The 22,213-nt window shown below is 39.0% G+C and overlaps 1 protein-coding gene across 3 annotated transcripts in view; it reads right to left on the reverse strand.

The window, feature by feature from the left end:
- ATF6 (activating transcription factor 6) overlaps positions 1 to 22,213 on the reverse strand; it is a 200,119-nt gene that overhangs the window by 114,158 nt on the left and 63,748 nt on the right. For all 3 annotated transcript variants that reach the window (XM_081825257.1, XM_081825256.1, XM_081825255.1), the window contains 3 exons: positions 9,865 to 9,996; positions 4,463 to 4,576; positions 3,270 to 3,369 (listed from right to left, as the gene is read on the reverse strand). In XM_081825257.1, the coding sequence (XP_081681383.1) occupies positions 3,270 to 3,369; positions 4,463 to 4,576; positions 9,865 to 9,996 (346 nt within the window). The remainder of the gene's footprint in view (positions 1 to 3,269; positions 3,370 to 4,462; positions 4,577 to 9,864; positions 9,997 to 22,213) is intronic.

Below are 22,213 nucleotides of genomic sequence, written 5' to 3' on the forward strand. Positions count from 1 at the left end.
GTGCTGTGAATTGTGTAAGACTGTTGAATCACAGACCTGTACCTCTGAAACAAATAATACATTATATGTTTAAAAAAAAAAAAAGAAGATAGCAGGAGGGGAAGAATGAAGGGGGGGGAATCGGAGGGGGAGATGAACCATGAGAGAATGGACTCTGAGAAACAAACTGAGGGTTCTAGAGGGGAGGTGAGTGGGGGGATGGGTTAGCCTGGTGATGGGTATTAAAGAGGGCACGTATTGAATGGAGCACTGGGTGTTATACGCAAACAATGAATCATGGAACACTACATCAAAAACTAATGATGTAATGTATGGTGATTAACATGACACAGTAAAATAAAATTTAAAAAAATAAGAAGAAGATGTGGTATATATATACAATGGAATACTACTCAGCCATCAAAAAAATGGAATCTTGCCATTTGCAATGACGTGGATGGAACTAGAAGGTATTATGCTAAGTGAAACAGGTCAATCAGAGAAAGACATTTATTATATGATCTCACTCATATGTGGAATTTAAGAAACAAAACAGAGGATAGGGGAAGACAGGGAAAAATAAAACAAGATGAAATCAGAGAGAAGGAGACAAACCATAAGAGACTCTTCTTTTTTTTTTTTAAAGATTTTTATTTATTTATTTGAGAGAGAGAGACTGAGAGAGAGAGCACATGAGAGGGGGGAGGGTCGGGAGGGTCAGAGGGAGAAGCAGACTCCCTGCCGAGCAGGGAGTCCGATTCGGGACTCGATCCAGGGACTCCAGGATCATGACCTGAGCCGAAGGCAGTCGCTTAACCAACTGAGCCACCCAGGCGCCCACCATATGAGACTCTTAAGCATAGGAAACAAACTGAGGGTTGCTGGAGGGGAGGGGGGTAAGGAGATGGGGTAACTGAGTGATGGACATTAAGGAGGGCATGTGATGTAACGAGCACTGGGTATTAGATATAACTGATGAATCACTGACCTCTACCTCTGGAACTAATAATACACTATATCTTAATTAACTGAATCTAAATTTAAAAAAAAAGAAAACTACGCCTAGTCACATTACAGTCAATTTGCTGAAAAGAAGAGAAAATCTTGGGGAAAAATCAAGTCACTCCCCGGCTCAAACCTCTCAATGCTTCTCACCATAGCCTATGAGGCTGGATACAAATTAGCCTCTGCTGCCTCCCTCAGGTCATCGTCTACTATTCTACCCTTAGACATTGCAGTCCAGCCTTATACAACTTCTTGATGTTTCTCAATTATGCAGACTGTTTCCTCCTGAGAGGCTTCATATTTGCTGTTCCCCTTTTTCTCCAGATTTTCCCTTGGATCTTTACATCGTTCACTCCTTCATTTTTTGCTATTGCAAAAGCAATGTTCTCACCAAACCGTTTTCTTCTTCCTGAGCACTCGGAAGACTACATTTGCCTAACCTATACTGCAAGAGAGACCATGAAAAGTCACAGAGTTTTAGTCAACTGAACATTGGCTAAAGTCCAGGCTGGATCCCTAAAACGTTCTGCACAATCTTCCAAGCTCTCTCTTCCCCAACATCCAAAGCTAGAGGCAAAGAATTTCAAGTTGTTGGGGCCACAAAGTGGAAAGAACGTGGATTCCTTAGTCACTGCTTGAAGGAAAGCCATCCTAGAGAGCTATATCAGACTTGTGTAGGTGAGAAATAAATTTTTATTCCATTAAGCTATTGAGATTTTGAAGCTAGTTTTTACAACACCTAGCATTAATTACCTTGACAATACCTTACAAGTGCTCTTTGGAGAAGCCTTCTCTAGAATGGCTATTCAATCTAAAATAGCCACTCATCTCTCAATTTAACGTCTAATCTCCAAGCCCACTTTTTCTTTAGAGAACTCATCTCTAGTTTTGAGTATATTTAAATATTTATTTATTTAATTTTTTCCTTTGTGATGAGAACTTTAAAGATAGACTCTCTTACTAAGTTCCAAATATACAAATACAGTATTATTAACTATAGTCACCATGCTATGTATTGTAACCTTATAACCTACTTATTTTTTAACTAGAAATTTGTACCTTTTGACCCTCTCTGCCTATTTCACGCACCCCCCTACCCCCCGGCCTCTGTATGTGTTCTCTGCATCAAGAGTTCAGTTTTTGGGGCACCTGGTTGGCTCAGTCGGTTAAGCGACTGCCTTCGGCTCAGGTCATGATCCTGGAGTCCCTGGATCGAGTCCCGCATCGGGATCCCTGCTCGGCAGGGAGTCTGCTTCTCCCTCTGACCCTCCCCCCTCTCATGTGCTCTCTCTCATTCTCTCTCTCTCAAATAAATAAATAAAATCTTAAAAAAAAAAAAAAAAAAAGTTCAGTTTTTGTTTTAGTTGTATTTTTTAAATTGATTCCACATATAAGGGAGATCATATGGTATTTGTCTTTCACTTTACTTGTTTATTGCTTATCTATCCCACCAGAATGTAAGTTCCATGAAGGCAGGGATTTTATCGCACTCACGACTATATTCCCAGGATTTAGAACCATACCTGACTCATTATTACTACCATAGGTAATGTTTGTTGGGAGCTTAGAATGTGCCAGTTCCTAGTCTAAGTGCTTCAAAAGTAATAATGAATATCTGATGGATGATGGAATGACTACAAACGGTGCTATGTGGTAAACATTAAAATGGAAGCCCAACTGGGGCGCCTGATTGGCTCAGTAGGTAGAGCATGTGACTCTTGATCTCAGGGTTCTAAATTCAAGCCCCACACTGGGTGTAGAGATTACTTAAAAATAAAATCCTAAAAAAAAAAAAAAAAAAAAGATGGAAGCCCAGCTCAATAGGTTCTAAATTAGAGTTGTCATTAACCTATAGCCAGACCCACATGTCTAAGTTCAAAAATGCTCTCCAGGAAGATGTGCCTCCATTTCCAAGCTGTGCTATGTTTCAAAACCTTCTTTCTGAAAAGCTCTAAGAACAGAGGAGATAAACAGTACCATTTACCACACCATCTGTGCCAAAAACATTTGACACAGATGTCCATGCACAGGAACCCCTGGCTTGAAAGTAAAGCTGGGGGAGAGAGCAGGAAGGAGCACCAGGCCCAAGCGAGAACTACTGGCGCTCTAACACCTGGGACGAGGGCTTCAGTGGCAGCGACGGCTGCACCAGAGCCGCAGAAAAGGCAGTGGGAAGTGACTGAAAGTTCAAGTGTCCCAAGTTTTTCATGGACGAAAGCAACCCATCTGAGGGAAGATGGCCAGCCAATATGTCAACCATTGTTCAAAGACACGCAGAAACAAACCTGAAGAATACGGGTTTTCTGCTGATTATTCGTCATTCTTCTTGACTTGGTCCTTTCCACTTCATGCCTGTGAACCCATCCTCGAAGTTCATGATTTAACCTATAAAACAGCTTAGTTAATTAAGCATACTTCAGAGAAATAAATGTCTCACCTTTGGTTAAAAATGAATTTAATCACATTCTGTAAGTTCCAAATAGCATCCCTAGTGCCTGATGATTCAATATTCCTTTTTGATTTGAAAAAGCTAAGATACTAATGTTATTTTTAATACAACATGCATTTTTATATAGTAGCCTCCTCAATCATGAGTTCAGATTTAAAAAAAAAGAAAACGTAACTAAATACCTTCCAAATATAAAAACTGAATGCAAAGGTTTTTTTCACAAGAGTACTTCCTGTTTCTGCTCTTGGGCTACATACACACAAACACTGGAGACAATGAAGAGCATTTAGTAAATTACAGGATCCTACCGGCAAATGAATGCATTAAAGCCTTTGAAAATCATGCTCTTTTGGGAGAAGGAAAAGAATGAACTCAATTGCTCAGGGGAAAAAAAAAAAGGAAAGAAATAAATTTCAATGCACTATAACCAAAATTTCCAACACTGCAAATAAAAAAAAAGGACTAGTTCAAATGTAGGTTCCATTTATTGTGCTTACTTTTTATAGCAGTTGTGAAGATGTCAGACCATGCTTACTTAACTAGAGTTGATTACTACTTAAAAAAACTGAAGCAATTTTTGAAGTTCAAGAATAGAATCCAAAATCACAGGAAAATATTCAAGGGAAAAGTAAATAAGGAAAGGTAAGGTGTGCCCTAATGGGAAAATATCTCCAGAATCACTTCTCTTCAAACTGTTATCTCCTAACTTGAAGAAAAGGCACCTTCTGCTATGAATGTTACCACTTCTCAAATCTAACATCCTAAATTTTCATATTAGTCTCATTCTGTAGTTTTCAAATAAGGCATATTTAAGTATGCAACCCCAATACTATCATGCAAAATAGACCCATCACCATCTTTATCAGGTTGGTGGGGAAACTGGACAACAACTGATATGCCTATGATCATCCAACAAATAATCAGAGCTTCTCTCAGTCACTTAACTAATCTGAACAAATAGTTTTCTAGGTTCCAAAGCTAAACCCAAGAACCCACTCTGATATTTGTGTAACAATCTACAACACTCACCTGAGAGATTCTGTGGTGTTAATCAGGGGCTGACAAGGAGGTGGAGGAATATAGAGTAATGGTTCTTCACTTAGCACCATGAGGGCCTTGTCATTTGAAACAGAATGATCATATCTGAAAAACATATGCACAAAATCCGTCTCCTTGTGTCTTAAATTCCTTAGTTTGCTACAAGAAAATCATTACTAGTATTAACTTTTTAGGGAAATAAAAATATAGTAAATGGAATATACCGCAAGAGAGAAGCAAATGCAACAGAAAAAGAGGGAAGTATAGACAGAGACCATGTAGCACAAATGTCACTTTCCAATTTTCTGCAGATTGTCATGGTAATTCACATTTATCTAGCCACCATTTATTGAGCAATTACTATGTGCCCCAAACTAAGGAAACGATGCTAACACATGGTCTGTGTCTTCAGTGAGCTCGAGGCATACACAGTGCTGCTGGAACAGAGGTGACACAGTAATGGGGGGATTTGGGGAGAAGGACCCACTGACTGATAGGAAAGACAGTATTATTATGTGAACAGTCTAAAGTTTTGTGGTCATTCACAATTCTGTGATAACAAAACTGAAGTTTCCTTAAAACTGTGTGTGGCAGGGGTAAGGAGAAGCATAAAACACTCGGTGAGAGAGAAGTGAAAAGTGTTGAAAAGTTGAATATAAATTTTAGAATCATGGAAGAATCCAAGTCACTAATAAAACACCAAAGTAATATTAACCAGTTACTCCATTAGCTTCAAAATATACTTTCCTAACCGTCACACTGAATTCATACCCATGGTGTGATGGAGGGAGCAGAACCTAGGCTGAAAATCAGAAGTGGAGCTGGGGGCATTACTGCTATTTAGTCTCTTCAGTCTGCTATTTTAACCTTTCTCATTAAAAAATCTTAGATCTATCTTGAATTTCTTTATATTCAATGCTCTAGATTTAGAAAACTAGATATTTAGCTAAAACCCAAGAAGAAAAAATGTAAACACAAAATCAGACATGGCTAAATTCACAGTTTTCATTAATTCATTCAACCAATACCAACTGTGCCAGGTACAATGCTAGGAATCCAATGGGGAGCAAGAAAAATGAAGTCTCTATGCTCAAAGACCTTAAGGAGGAAGATGGACCAAATATGAGAACAAACACATAAAATAAATCCAAATTAAGAAAGAATCTAACTAGAAATAGAAAACCAATGGCAGTCCCTAGATAAAATGGTCTGAGGAGATGGTATTTAAGTCAAGGCCTAAAGGATGAGAAGAAGCCAGTACTACAGAAACTTGGGAAAGAGTGTTCTGGACAGATGCAGGTGGGGAGATGGCCGTCTTCAGGAACTTAAAGAAGACCACTCACCAGCTGAAGAGTTGTGAGCAAGTGAGGGAAGCACAAGACAAGGTTAGAAAGACAGAAACCAGGGGGCGCCTGGGTGGTTCAGCTGGTTAAGCGTCTGACTTCAGCTCAGGTCATGACCTCAGGGTCCTGGGATGGAGCCCCATGTCAGCTCCCTGCTCAATGGGGAGTCTGCTTCCCCTCTCCCTTTCCCTCTGCCCTTCTGCCTGCTCGTCCTCTCTGTCTCTCTCTCTCAAATGAAGAAATAAAATCTTAAAAAAAAAAAAGAGAGACCAGATTATGATAAGGCATTACTTAAGGAGAGAAGTGATATATTTCAGTGTATGCCTGCACCCTGCCATTGTACCAAAAATGGATCCAGTGGAGGCCACAGGGGAAGCTGGGAGACCAGTCAGGAGAGAGCTATAATCCAGGCAAGAGCTGAAGACAGCAGGACTAAGGTGCTGGCAGCGAAGATGGAGAGCATGAACCAGTGCAAGACACTTTTTGGGAAGAATATCAATGGTACTTGTTGAAAGGGAGGAATCAGGGTTTCTGGCTAAGCAACAGGATGAGGAAGACTGTTGTGGAGAAGAGGCTGGAGGATGAACACAAAAAGGCACCTAGAGTTCCGCCATGCATGTGTTAAGTTTAAAATGTTAAAAAAAAAAAAAAAGAAACGTCAAGAAAACTATTGGGGTAGAGCAGCCTGGAGACTCAGAAGAGAAGTCTGGATGGGAAACATAAATTTGGGAGTTGTCAGGATACAGAGATAGGGATTGTGTGCTAAATTACAGATGAGTCACATAAGCAGAAAGAAAACTAAAAAGTCCACAGTTCCAGACGATGAGATTTGAATAAAGGAGGAGCCCAGAAAGATGACTGAAACAGAGGCCCGTGAAAAAGAAGGAAACTGAAAAATGTAGCAACACAAAGGAGAATGTTTCAAGGAAGGAGGGATCCACACAGCCAGATGCTGAGGAAAGATCAAGATAAAGACAGAAGTTTCCACTGAATTTGTCAACACTGAAATAACTGGCCTCCTTGACAAAAATAATTTTGGCAGACTGAAAAACTAACTTTAAGAGAAAAGTTACAGGCTTCTCTGTATACCACACACCATGGGGAAAAAAGCAACAGCAGAGGATATACACATCATTCTTCCCTGCAAGTTGCACCAGAACATTCTCCATGTCTCCTCCTCTGCCTCTGAGAGTTAAACTGTTTGGAATAACACAGAGATGGTGGTGCACAGGTAGTAACTGCACAGAAATCACCCTAAAATTAACTGTTGAGAGAAAAGAAAAAAAAACCTCTCCCTTGTATGGGTAAATTCTAAATGCCTACAAGAGGAGGCTGTTCACTACAACTTAAAAACAACAACAACAACAACAAAAACCAAAGACCTGTCACATGTGCCTTAGTCTAAAAAATCAGGCCTTCATACTTACAAAAATATAAATGCTATTATCCATCAGAGAAATCTAAAATTACTTCTGAAGATATATTTTTGATCTATAATTTTATTTCCACATGATAAACTCTAGTATAATGACTTCTGCATAGCTGTTCTAACTGGCTTTGTTCTATCAGCCAAAAATATTCTTCGGAAAAGGAAAAAAAATCTGATAGGAGAAATACCAGGAAAGGAACTGGGTGGAGCTGAAGGGAAAAGAAAAGGGAGAATCTAAGCCAACATGCAATCTGGAGACAATCAGATCCACACTAATCCTGAGATGGTCGGAGTCCTAAGCTGCTTGCAAACTATTTCATATCAATAGCCACCGCTTGAGCAAATAAATCACTAAAGTAAAGGGCAGTGCTAGGGAGGTAGAGTTAATGAGAATCCCTGGAATAAAGACAGGTTCTGGCTGATGCCTTCTACGAAGGGAAACCATTCCTTCTCTTTTATCCAAGACAGTCCTGGATTTATGCCTGATGTCCTGATGTAATTATTACTTAACACTACCTTCCATTCTAAAGAGTATCCCAGTTTGGTTGACAAATTATATGGTCATCTTATTATAAACTATACATTTCTAAAACTGAAAACATATATGCATTTAATTACTAAATGCTAAGAGAATGCAATGTTATAAATTATGGGATTACAACCTACTCCTTTTTTATTTGAACCAGTTCTCATAATTCTCCTAAAAACTGAAACATAATAAAAAGTAAGCTGCATTAAAAAATAAACAAAGTGTCATGGCTGTGTCTAAGTAAACCAACTAAAATGCAGTTCAAAACACATTTGTATTTGCTGCTTTCAAATGCTGCACAAACACTTGGTATCTTTTATTCAGTATTTATAATGATAAAAGCAAGAATATCAAGTTGGTGGACTGATACCTACTTGCATCTCTCAAGCTGCTCAATAATAATTTTAGATATTTCAAGAGATTTGCATGCAGGCAAGAATCCATAATCCTTTCCATGTTTTACCAACACCAGTAACAAAGCACAGGCAATGGTGACTCTGGGGTGGGGAACGGCGAATGGCTTGCATTTCATACACTACTTTGAAAGCTGATAAATTACAGCCTGAAGGTCATTCAAACATCTAGGTTGAACTAGGATGATCAGAGCACTATGCTTTCCACGTTACCTTACTCTACCACAGACAAATAGGTGAAAGCGTCTATTTACTGAGGTTAGTACAAAATAAGTAATATTCTTGTAAAGGTTACCTGAACTATAATTTCAAGTTCTACTTGTTTCAAGTTCAATAATTAGTTCTACTTTTTAACAACCAGCAAATATGTACCCAAAAGGCACATTCTCAACTCTCATAAATCCAAAGACTCTCAAATTTAAAATGTAAGTTTTGATGGATCTCATGTGGACAACAGAACTCAAAATTACATGCAGAACATGTAGGGCAAACTTGGACAAATGATGTAGTAAAATGAAAGATACTATTTAACTCTAGCAATATTCAAAGACACCATTAAGTGAGCACTAAGATCAGTATTCAGAAGTATGGCTAATTTTGGCAAGTAAAAAAAAAAAGCAAGAAATGTTATATATATTATTACAGTTTCCAATATTATGGCATGCATCACATTGTACTCATTACACTTACTGCCACATAATTCTCTGGATCCTCCGCCACACTTAACATAGTACTTTACCCACTGTAGATTCCTAAAATAATGAATACTAGCATATTTTTTCCAGGAAGGCTAAATGGAGACAAGCCCACAGGACTATGGTGATAATTTCATTCAGTGATATGGCTGTCACAGTAAAAAAAAAAAAAAAAAAAAAAAAAGATTCCCCTGTGGCCCTTGGCCTGTAGAACCTTACAGAGTTACAAGTAAACAAATCTTTAATGATTCTCAAGGGTTATATTGTGCAATACATTGTTGCCACACTGTGAGCTCCCTTTGCTTTGTGAGTCAAGGACCTCACTCCACTTGGCTCTAATAAAAATTCCAAATAACACAGGGAAATGTTTATCAAAAAGTATACAGCTCTGAAAATGTCCACTACAGCCTTCTTCTAGTTTACATAATACAGACCTTGTCTTTTCAAAAAATTTTAAGTCTTTTACTATTGCCAAGCTATATAGAAATTTACCAGGAGAATGATAAACCATAACAAGGGAGGGAGATCCAACAAAGATCACAATAAGTAAGTATAAACGATCTGATCAAATGACTGCACAGAGGTTCACCCATATCACTCCACCAGATCATATTCATCCCAAGATGATACTATTACATATACTATATACATGTAACCATATGACAGATAAAAACCTACATTAAAAACATTATGTATAATATAATGTGTGTATATTGTATGTGCCTCCATATGTATCTCAGTACATACAAACTGAGATTTTAAGGTCACATCTCTATAAGAATTCCAAAATTGGGAAAGGTTTCAAAAGGAAATTTATTCTTAGAACTGATCTTAACAGTAAAATTTACTAAGGGCCTCAATAACTTGTTTGTTCTACAAATTAAAACTGTGCATTAACAAGTTAGATGTAAAGTTATACTATATAATTCCCCACGGCAGTTTCATTAAATCATTTTAACAGACAGAGACATGCCATCTTCTAACCTGTAGCTGTTTTTCTGGATGATACCATCTGACGTATCTTCCACCTCTTTAGCAGAAAATTCTAGAAGATGCCTCCTTTGATTTGCAGGGTTCACACTAGGATTCTTTCTCCTGGAATCCTGTTCCAACATGCTGAAAATTTTAAAAAGTGAAACAATAATTGAAATAAAAATATGTCACACATATGCATACTACATTAGCTCTAAAGCAAACCCCAAATTCCTTCATAGGTTCATGCACAGAGCATGAACGCTAGGGACAGAAAACAAAACAGCACAATGGCTGTAGTCAAATCCCTCACCTGGCACCCTGTACATATGAAAAACAATTTTGAGAATAATTTTCGTTAAGTCTAAAAGTACCTCATTTTTAAACTGCTTAAACAGAGACCCCTGGGTGGCTCAGTCGGTTTAGCATCTGCCTTTGGCTCAGGTCATGATCTCAGGGTCCTGGAATCAAGCCCCACATCTGGCTCTCTGCTCAGCGAGGAGTCTGCTTCTCCCTCTCCCCTGACCCTCACCTCTGCTCGTGCTCTCTCTCAAATAAATAAATAAAATCTTAAAAAAAAAAACCTGCTAAAATAACATAAGTATTCTATATGCTTTAAAAACTCTACAATTATTATGTTATGTATGTATATAAAGTAGAAATAAATACAACATACATATAAACAAATTTTAAATTCAGATAATAACTGAAATAAGAAGTCCTCTTGGATGGTACAAACTGATGTTTTCAATGAGGGAACACTTCAAATGAAATTGAACTTTTCTCCTTATGGATAGCCAAATGCATTAACCTTTCACAATCCCAGAAGGCAGGCGATCAAATACAGGTAATAAAAAATTATTTTTTTCCAAAGATTTATCTATTTATTTGAGAGAGCGTGCGCACATACACGTGCATGCAAGCAGGGGGAGGGGCAGAGGGAGAGAGAAAATCTTAAGCAGACTCCCCACTGAGCACGGAGCCCAATGTGGCGCTCCCATCTCATGACCCTGAAATCATGACCTGAGCCAAAATCAAGTCGGATGCTTAACTAACTGAGCCACCCAGGAGCCCCACAAAAAATTATTTTTAAAAATACTTCTTTTTATTTACATGTAAAAGTTTCCTATTTCCTTCTTTCTCCCCATCTTCCCCCATACCTTCATTTATCAATGTGTGTCCTCATGGTGGGCCTAAGTATTTGCGGCAAACAAATATATATATATACACACATATAAAGCAAATACTGCAATAGTTATTTGACACTTTTAACTCACTAATCAGGGGCTTAGAGATTTGGCTCCCCAATAAGATATTTTGTGTGTGTATGCTTTATTTTACAATGCCACACACACAATTTACACTAGTTCTAATCTTGAAATTAAACCCAAAGGGAATTGCCTTAGGGAAACACAAAAGGATACCAAATTCCACTGAGAGGGATGAAGAGGTAGAGGAAAGAAAGGCTAATGAAAGCAGGTCACAATTAAGAGCCCTATGGTTCTAACAGGAAGGAGTTCCTCAGAGTAGGGCAGTTTGTCTCCACATCTGGGGAAAGCAGTGTTAGGGAAAACAGGAAGCAGGTACATCTCTCTAGAATCATCTTCTGATCTCTTAATTTATTTCCCATTCTCCTCAGTTCTTCCCCCCCCCCCCCCGCCAAGAATCATTGCTATCTGGTGGTCCATCTACAGTATGCTGTAGCACTTAAGACATCCTGTAAACGCTTCAAAGGTGTACCACCAAATTACCAGCCTTGTGGGACATTTTGCTACAACTGAGGATACATTCTGTTACCATTCTGTATTTCAGACACAATGTTTGCTTGAGTGATCACAAACAACACGAACCCTGCTGCTGCAAATAAGGGAAAAGGCCTAGTGGAGTCTCTAGCCAAACTTAGGAAAACTTAGCTTGGTGTGTATTTAAGAAAATAGGGGAGACGCAGTAGATAATAACTTTGTAGGGAAGACAAATGGAGAGGGTGATGATAACTGCAGAATTTTTTTCTTTTTGCAACTTACTTCTCTGAAAAAGATTTTACTTCTAAATCTTTCAGGTATAGTGCCAAACATTCTATTTAGGAATGTATAGTGTAAACAAAACAGAGTTAAGAACTTTCTCCTTGGTTTACAGAATCTCTGTTAATTCAACACCTACACTATATTAGTGACACCCCCATGTAATAACATCCCCATTGGTACAAGTACTCCCCCAACCCCTCCAATGACTAAGAGGGGCTCTACCACCCTGACTATGAACAGTGTTTCCCCTTGTTTTAACTAGAAATGTGCTTCTTTATAATTTCCACCCTCTGGTTCTAGTTCTGGGCTTTGTGGCTGTTCAGAAGAAGCCTAAGCAAGCCTCCTTCCAATGTCCAAAGACATCTAATACACCTCCCACCCCCACCCCGCAGGCTTTCTTTCTCAAAGCTATGGTTTTTTCCACACGTTCTTCTTTGAAGCAGTCTCAGTCTTCAGTCTCAGTCACAGTCTTCAGTCTGTCTGGCCTCCCTCCTATCAATATGCCTCTCAGAAGTGGTGTCCAGAATGGGCTACAGTACTTCTCAGGTGGTATGATGAGCCAGGATGGAACAGATTAATGCCTTCCCATGTTCTAGATACTACTCTCCCTCTGATGCAGTCTAATATCACACAGGCTTTGCTGGTAGTTACATCACACATTATTTATATTGGGCCTGGTTTAATCAAAATTCCAACTCCCCTCACACACTGATTTTGAACCATTACCTTCTTTTCCATTCCTCTCCCACTTCCAATTTGAATTTATATAATTGAACGTTTTGATCCCAGCTGAATAATTTACATCAATTCCTTCAAAAATATCACTTTGTCTACCAATCAGTCAAGAACTTCTAGGATCCTAATTAGCAAAAGAAATTCTCCTTCTAAGCAAGGATCACCATGCCATCAACATCCTCAGCTGCGCTGTTCTTAAAATATTGAAAAGCTCAGGACAAAGAAATCGAGCCATGGAGCATGCCCCTAGAGAAAGCCTTATAAAAATGTAAGTTTCACCACTTCTGAATTAATTATATCACATAGTCCAAAATTCCCCATCTTGACCACAGAGATACTGCAAGACTGTTAAAACAGTCTTCTAAGATGCAAATATAGTAAAACAGTAGCTGCCATTTGAGCACCTACTATGTATTAGGGAATGAATACTTAGTACAAGTTGAGGCTCAAAGAGTTTAAACAACTTGCCCAAGGTCATGCTCTAAGTAGTTAATGAAGCAGAGATTTGGACCTAAGACTGGAACTCCATTACTGCATTATGTTGACAACATTTTTCAGAATGACTGATGATTCAACATGCATTAAATACCTATTATGTTCCAGGAACCATATATAATGCTAAAGACTCAAAGATTTAAAAAAGGTAGGGGCGCCTGGGTGGCTCAGTCTACTGAGCGTCTGACTCTTGATTTTGGCTCAGGTCATGATCTCAGGGCTGTGGGATCAAGCCCCAAATTGCTGGGTGTGGAGCCTGCTTGGGATTCTCTCACTCCCTCTCCCTCTAAAAAAAAAAAAAAAAAAAAAATTAATTAATTAAATAAAAAGAATGTTAAAAAAAAGATTTAAAAAAAGGCAAAAATCAAATTACAGTGTATGTGTGTGGGGGGGGTGTTGGTACAGATAAAAGATAATAGAGTGATTAATGTCATAATAAAGGTTAATGATGAATGCTATGGAATCATAGAGCTAAAGCACCTGATCTCTACTAAGAGGATCACAAAGTTATCTTAAATGAAAAGCAGTAAATAAACAGGTGGAAAAGGAAGAGGGAGTGAGGGAAGGCATTCCATACAGATGGAATAGTGTATGAAAAAAAGCACATAGGTATAAGAGAGCATGTTTTGCTCAGAGAACTGCAAGTAAAGCAGGAGAGGGTGTGTGGGTGTGTGGACATAGCAAGAAGGGGATCATTTCAGAGAGAGAGGAGAAAGGGGACCAGAACGATAATGCAAGGCTGGATTATGGATGGCCTTGCCTGCCACAGTATCACGAAGTCTAGAAATTTATTCAAGTAACAAAAAACAAAACAAGCATGTTTTTTTCCTGTTTTAATTTTGGCTCTCAGTATCATATCCCTTTCTTATTTATTTATTTTTAAAGATTTCATTTTATAAATAATCTCTACACCCAACATGGGGCTCAAACTTACAACCCCAAGATCAAGAGTCACATGCTCTACTGACTGAGCGAGCCAGGCGCCCCTGTCATATCCCTTTCTGTATCAGAATCTTCCCTATGATTGTTAAATTCCCTGGTCAAATGGGGGAATCTACATTCCTTCTTTTATTTTTTTATTTATTTATTTTTTAATTTTTTTTTTTTTTTTTTTACATTCCTTCTTTTAAAAATTGGTATGACAATGATCCCCTAGTTACCTCGACTACTGGAAAAACAACAGATTACTAGAACAGCTCCCCTGCTTTCCTATGTCCTGGCTAAGGGTTATAAATAAGCTTTTTTTTTTTTCCAAGATTTTATTTATTTATTTGACAGAGAGAGAGATAGCTAGAGCAGGAACACAAGCAGGGGGAGTGGGAGAGAGAGAGGCAGGCTTCCCGCCGAGCAGGGAGCCCGATGTGGGGCTCGATCCCAGGACCCCAGGATCATGACCCGAAACGAAGGCAGACGCTTAACGACTGAGCCACCCAGGCGCCCCTAAATAAGCTTTTAAAAGGAGGCTCCTTTGATAACTGCCAAGCCAAAGTGCTGCTATGGCTTCAGGAAGTAACTTCACTCGTGTTTCCTTGAATCCTACTGTCAACTAGCAATAACACTCTTGATCAGAAAGCACCTTCCTCTCACGGTGATTCTCAAAGTGTGGTACTTGGACCAGCAGCATTAGCATCACCTGACAGCTGGTTAGAAACGCAAATTCTCAGGCCCCACCCCATTCGTACTCACCCAGGAACTCTAGGAATGATGCCCAACAACTCTGTGTTTTAACCAGCCATCTAGGTGACTGTGACACACTCAAATGTTTGAGAACTTCCATTTTAAATAATCTTGTCTTACATATCTTTCCTATCTCATTCCCTAAAAATTACACATTTTTCACAATGAATCCAACAGAAGTGGACAACCTGGGGAGAAGGACGGTGGGGGGGGGGGGTGGTCAGACAGGAAGTATGTGGAAGGGTATAATCAAAAGTGGACATCTGTATGGTTTATGCATGATTTATAAAGTAAATCTGTTCAGCATTATTAATACTTGGAAGTTTTAAAAGAGCCTTTCTACCAACCATTGTTCTTTGGATGATGTTAATACGACTATGAAGACAGTTCACGACTGAGGGCTGTTCCAAGCAAATACCGAGTTCAACCATCAGTTTAGTTTACTCCATCTGTAGCTGAGATGCACTACAGTCACGCGGCAGCTGCACTTGCTGGAAATCAGTTTTGATGTTGACTGGTTTGGCTCCTAAGTGATCACTATTTTTCACTGCTGCCCACACAGGTAATGACCATCACAGGGTAATGGCAATTTACCTTTAACCTGAGCTACTCCAGTAACTTCTACCCTTTGTTAGCCTCAACTTTATTATCTACTCATTGGCCCAGAATGTATTTTGAAAAATATATTAAGAAATTTTGAAAAGAGGGGCGCCTGGGTGGCTCAGTCATTAAATGTCTGCCTTCGGCTCAGGTCATGATCCCAGGGTCCTGGGATCGAGCCCCACATCAGGCTCCCTGCTCCATGGGAAGCCTGCTTCTCCTTCTCCCACTCCCCCTGCTTGTGTTCCCTCTCTCGCTGTCTCTATCAAATAAGTAATAAATAAAAAATCTTTAAAAAAAAAATTTTTGAAAAGAATCTGTTAAAGTTTTTCACTTATTTGTTTTTGGTTGTTGTTGTCATTTGGCCTCCATTCCTTGTAGATTTTTTTTAAAGTCTTAAAATGAAATTTCTCTTAAGCTAAATTACAGACAAACCGACTGTCCAATTCAGCTCAAAAAAAAAAACCACAAACTATAAATGCTTAAACCCTATGAAATGACCTAAAGAAACTAATTTTAACCATTTGAGTAACTGCAGAATTATATTTCCCTTGTTTTTATTAATATTTGAAAGACATGAAAGAGCTTTATTTCACCGCCAGAATTCAAGACTGTCTTAGGTACAAGTGTGACACCACAAATATTAACAAGGGATCTGACAGTAGCCAAATGTACGAAAGAGGAGGAGAAAATCGTGGATGTGAACTTTTAGATTCTTGGCATGACCCTTTTTGTTAATTTTGGAAGAATTAGATTTCTTTTTTTTTTTTTTTTAAAGATTTTATTTATTTATTTGACAGAGAGTTAGCGAGAGCGGGAACACAAGCGGGGAGAGTGGGAAAGGGAGAAACAGGCTTCCCGCAGAGCAGGGAGCCCGACGCGGGGCTCGATCCCAGGACCCTGGGATCATGACCTGAGCCGAAGGAAGATGCTTAACGACTGAGCCACCCAGGCGCCCCCAAGAATTAGATTTCTAATAATACAAAGAGATGGCTCAGAGTCATGGGAAGGGTGAGTGTAGTAAGGGCAATGACTGTTTATAGTTCACAACATTAATAAAACAGTCTAATCAAACTCTTTTCATGATTAGCTTAAATTAGGTTCTAGTCTGTATTTTTAAATAAACTAATAAATATTAAGAAAATGAAAGTCCCCACATCTCTGTGATCAGAAACATGTTATTCCACAAGAGTGACAAGAGTTTTAAGCCACAAAATAATCATTATACCAGTAAACCTTGCTCATGTCATGGGCCAACAGGCCTGAAAGCACAGATTGATAAAAACACAAATAATTTCGATTTCCCCAAAAGTCTGGAAAAAGTATCATAAGAATTGTTACTTTACTTTTTCATTTACAAAAATTCTAAAAGCCAACAACTGTTTTAGATTATCTGTGAAGCCACTTAATTGTTAAGAAATGATCTCAAATAACCAATTTTCATACCAAGTGGCTGAACAAAAAACAGCACATTTCCAAATCCATTCTACCCTTTGCAAACCTGCTTTCTTACAGTACGTACAAGCAGATCAATTTTAAATTCAAGCCATCTCAACAGGTAAGAATCCTACTGGTTTTCACCTCCCAAAGAAACCCACATGCTGCTGCTATTGATCGGAGAACCACCCATGAAAACCTGAAATCACTTGAAGCTGAAAAGAGCATGGAGTTCTTCCAGCTTTAATGCAGGATGGCGGGAAGAGCACAAAATTTGGAGTCAAGAGATCAGGGTGCAAGGTGTGGCTCTGAGACTCCCCACTTGAGGAGACTTTCTCTTGAGCCTCCAACTCCTCACGTGTACAAGAGGAAAAATAACAAATATTTCACAGTTTTCCAAAGATTCAAGTGAAACGACAGATGTGAACATACTTCTATAAATCAAAAAGTGCTACGTATCCCAAGGATGACACCAAGCAACTGGTGGCACAGCTCGCCAGGTTCTGCCCTTTCTAAACACAGCAACTGGAGTGACTGTTTTAAAATCTGGGTCAGATTATGATGTCACTTCTCTGTTCAGACCTTCAGACAGCTCCCCATTTCTACCGTGCAAAAGCCCCGAACCTTAAAATGACCAAGGCCCCACTAAACTTAACCCATCCATCTTACCTCTCTGGCCTCATCACCGACTACTCTCCCCCTTGCTTACTTCAGTCCAGTCACCCTGACCTCCTTGCTTTTCCTTGAACGTGCAAGGCATGCCTCCACCCTAGGGCCCTTGCACTGGCTGTTTCCTCTGCCAGGAATGCTCTTCCCCCACATATCTATATGGTTGGCCCTCTCTTTAAGACTTGGTGCAAATGTCTACTTTACAATGATCACTATAAAACTACAGTTCCAACAACCACCCTCACACTTGTAAAACCACTCACTCTACTATAGTTTACCCCCTTTGTTCAAAGAAACTACAATTCTATCATTATATTTGCTTATTATGTTTACTGTCGGTCTGTCCTCACTAGAATATAAGTTAAGGAGTACAGGGACCTCTGTTTTGTTCTAGGACAATGCCTAGTTCAGAAAAGATATTCCCTCACCCTTTTTTTTTTTTTTTAAATAACAAACAGATGAAATGTATGTACCATTCTGCCTCATGTCAAGAGAAAAATCCAGATCTTCATTTTAGGGACACTAACTCACAACTCAAGAATGGCAGGTGGTGAACTCATTATTACACCATCTCCAGATCCAGGAACAGGAAATTATGTTAATTTTCCTGCAACTGAGGCTAAAGACAAAAAGTTCCCCAAGGGAGTTCTCCAAATCTTAAAGAAGTTTTTTCTGTTTATTGAATGGTTCACAGATGATTTTTGCAGGCTAGTAGTAACTGGGGGTAATTTACTAGAAACAGAAATGTGACTGAATAAAGAAATAAATCTTTAAATCAAGATTTTAAAAACCTTCTAAATAGCAGTTCTCAGAACCAGGGATTACCAGACCCTGAGAAGAAACATGTACTTTACAGTGGCAGTTTGCCAAGTGAGCCAACATGAGCAAGAAAACAGCATGAGATCCTTTCACTCATTCAATGAACAATTATAAAGTAAGCACTCTTCTAATAGGTGATGCTCATTCTTGGAACCCCACCACTAAACTAAGAGGAAAGCCAAGCAGTTTGTGGAGAGGCCTAAATGAAGAACGGAGAACCCTGGCCCATAGCCCTGGCAGTCTCAGCTGAAGCCAGCACCAACTTGCTGACCATGATGCGTGAGCCATCTTGAAAGTGGTCCACAAACCCAAGCCACCCCAATTAACACTCCATGGGAGCAAAGAGCTGTCTCTACTGAGCCCTGCCCAAATCGTAGAGCTTTAGCAAAGTAAAGTTGTCTTAAGCCTTTCAGTTTTAGGGTGATTTGTTACACAGCAATAAATAACTAATACACTATACTTAATTGCTGAAGTCAGTGACTCAATGTTTAATATAAAGTTTGTGTGTAAATAACTCTGGTATCTTCTCACTTGAGAAAGGCATCCTCTGATCATTCTAAATGTCAAAAAGATGCCTGCAAATTTGAGTACAATCACTTTTCTGTTATATTTACATCAATCTAGTCAACTTATGAGTATATTCTCCTCCTTTCACAGCCAATCCTAAGCTTTCAAGGGATGGGTAAAGTTACTGGATCGAGTCCTAACTCCTCTATCTATAAATACCAACTTCTTTTTCCCCTGCCTGAGTGGCTCTATTAGTGATTAAGACAAATGCTCCAAAGGCAGACTCTGAATCCTAGCTCTGCAACATAATTAGCTGTGATTTCAGTCTCTTTATCTGTAAAACAGAGATAATAACACCTTCCCTCAGAGTTCTGGGAGAATTAATTTACAAAATTGCTTAGGCTCATTTGCTTGGTACAAGGTATTTGATAAAAAAATAGCTTAACACGACAAATACAAAAACCACTACCTTTACCAACCAAGCACGGATGATATCAACATACAGCCAACCTAGATTATTCTAGAACTAATTCTCTTCTCTTTTTCATTCATCTTCTTTTCTTCCAACAGTCTTTATTTCCAACTATCTCGCATTTTCAAATTCACAACAATAACAACAAAACCCATATAGGAAGGAAAAATGAAAGCAAGTAATGCTGCTTCACTGAGAAGGGCTGAGAGAGAAAGCCATATAAGGCATATGGACTCTCTGTGATTCCCTAATTCTAGCTCCTCAGAGCTCATGGACTGTGATAAACTGACTGTGGACAGAATATATTAATGCCAGTTTTTGTTCAGAACACACAGACAACATGAAGTCTAAACGTACACCACACACTCATGGTTCATGCATGCTACACTGGCTGTAACTCAGTTAAAAACAATCTGTACAGGGGCACCTGGGTGGCTCAGTCATTAAGCTTCTGCCTTCGGCTCCGGTCATGATCCCAAGGGTCCTGGGATTGAGCCACACATCGGGCTCCCTGCTCCGCGGGAAGCCTGCTTCTCCCTCTCCCACTCCCCCCACTTGTGTTCCCTCTCTCGCTCTCTCTCTCTCTCAAATAAATAAAATCTTTTTAAAAGAAAACAAACAAAAAAAACCCACCAATCTGTATAATGGCCCTTAAAATACTTACGTTTCAAATGCTTCCTGAAATGACAAAACAGCTCAAATCTGGAGAAAATAAGGCATTAATGTCAAACTGCCTAGAAGCTTAAAGGATATATGATAATTACACATATATTCTCTTAAAATCAAAAGTTTCAGTTATCCTACACTACCTTAATATTAGGCTAGACCTTCCCTTAACTACAAGTAAAGTTGTGTATTCCTTTATCATTTATGTTTTGATCAACTTATATAGCAGGATTCTACCTGAATATAGTAAGTACTGGAAATGGCGGTCAACAAAGCTGCTTCAGACACACCATACGTGTTGACTAAGATTTGGGGCCTGAAGAAAACATCAAAGTACCCAACTTCAACTTTGACAGTTTTCTCATCTGCCCTGGTTTCTCAGTGACCCCCTCTCAAAAGATAGAAAGCAGCAGAAGTTACATTACCTCCTTTTATCTTGAAAGTGACATAATGACTTACTCAAGGTAAAGAAGCAACTGGCAAAGGATGTAGGTTTCTGATTTCAAATGCCCTTCCCCTTACTGTAACAACTCAAGTCTGGGACAAAAGGTAGCCAAGCAATGAATGCTAAGGCCACTGGTACTCTTTATAAACCTCCCAATATACAACTCACATGAAGTCCAAAACTAAAGAATATCATCAACAGATTTTTCCACGCCCTCAAAACTCAGCTCTGCACTTGACAGATTCTAAGCCATTTTTTAAAACAAAGGATGAAATCTACAGAGGCTGGAAGAAAAGAGAACCAATTACTCTGCACGGATACTTTTTTGAAGAACATGAATAAATGAGACGATTTGGGGAACGGACTACCCTTAGCTCTATTACCTCTCTGCAAGCCCAGATTCAGTAACACCTGCTATTTAGATGTATTGTATTTCTTCAGTTTATGTGTCACTTTGATAAATGTGGAAAGTACTTTTAGCCAAGAACTTGAATTAGCTTTCATTTTAAAATCTGGCTGAACAAAACCATGTATACTTGGTGGTTTGAATTCTGACATTTAAGTTATATAGTAACTTTTAACCTACAGCCAATAATGATTTCATACAGCAAAATGTGCTCAGCAATTGAACAGGAACTAGAGCCAGATTTGGGGACAGGCTCATCTCAGGATAAGAAGCTAGAGTTTTTCCTGTAAAAATTATGAAAAGCTGACAAACTTAGAGAATGCTAGAATAAAGACATTTTATTTCTAACCAGTTCCAGACAACTCAAATTCAATGCCATATTTTCTGTGGTCAGCTTTTCCTTAACACAGTCTCATAAGCAAACCACAGAGTAGCTGGCCCTTAAATAGTATGATTTACCCTTCTTCATCCAAGTCTAATGTCTCAGACTATAAAGATTCCATTCTAGTGAGGGGACAGCACCTAACCCGGAACAAACAAGGAAAAAGCACTGTCAATTTCAAACACCTGTTATTTTTTTAAGACCTAGCATACTCAAAACCTCCTTAGATACTGCTTTGTATTTTCAGAATAGGAGGATGATGACAGTGACTTTTAAAATAGAAAGGGGAAAACATAACAAAGGAATCTATGAACTGCAGTCCTATGTGCCAGGAAGAAGTTCCCCTCACAAGGTTATGCTGTGGCTCTTATTCAGTACAGAGGTCCATACATTTCCTCAATTACATAAGACAAACCTATGAGTATAGAGGTGTCTGTCTAGAGATTTAATAAAACTTCTCATGTATACATTATCTTCTAATCCAATGGATAAGTGCTCTTACAATTTCCACAGAGGCCAAGGTAAAGAAAGAAGGGAGGAAGGGAGGAAGGGAGGAAGGAAGGAAACACTACACAGTTTTCAACTCTAGACATACTTCAGAATCACCGGGGGGAAACATTTTGTTTAAAAACAACTGAATTAGGGGCGCCTGGGTGGCTCAGTCGTTAAGCGTCTGCCTTCGGCTCAGGTCATGATCCCAGAGTCCTGGGATCGAGCCCCACATGGGGCTCCCCACTCAGCAGGAAGCCTGCTTCTCCCTCTCCCACTCCCCCTGCTTGTATTCCCTCTCTCGCTGTGTCTCTCTCTGTCAAATAAATAAAATCTTTAAAAAAATAAAAAATAAAAACAACTGAATTAGACCCATCCTACCAGATTCCACAGGTTTTGGGCAGGGCTCCTCCCTTTTGAAGATTTCCTAGTGATTATTAATATATAGCCATGTTCGAGAACCACTATGAGAAAATGTAACAAAAAATCATCCAACCTTTTTTTTTCATCCAAACTTTTAAGGAGGCAAGGAAAATTT

Source organism: Leptonychotes weddellii, chromosome 6 (genome assembly GCF_054177405.1).
Source record: "Leptonychotes weddellii isolate Sample4059 chromosome 6, ASM5417740v2, whole genome shotgun sequence".
NCBI lineage: Eukaryota > Metazoa > Chordata > Mammalia > Carnivora > Phocidae > Leptonychotes > Leptonychotes weddellii.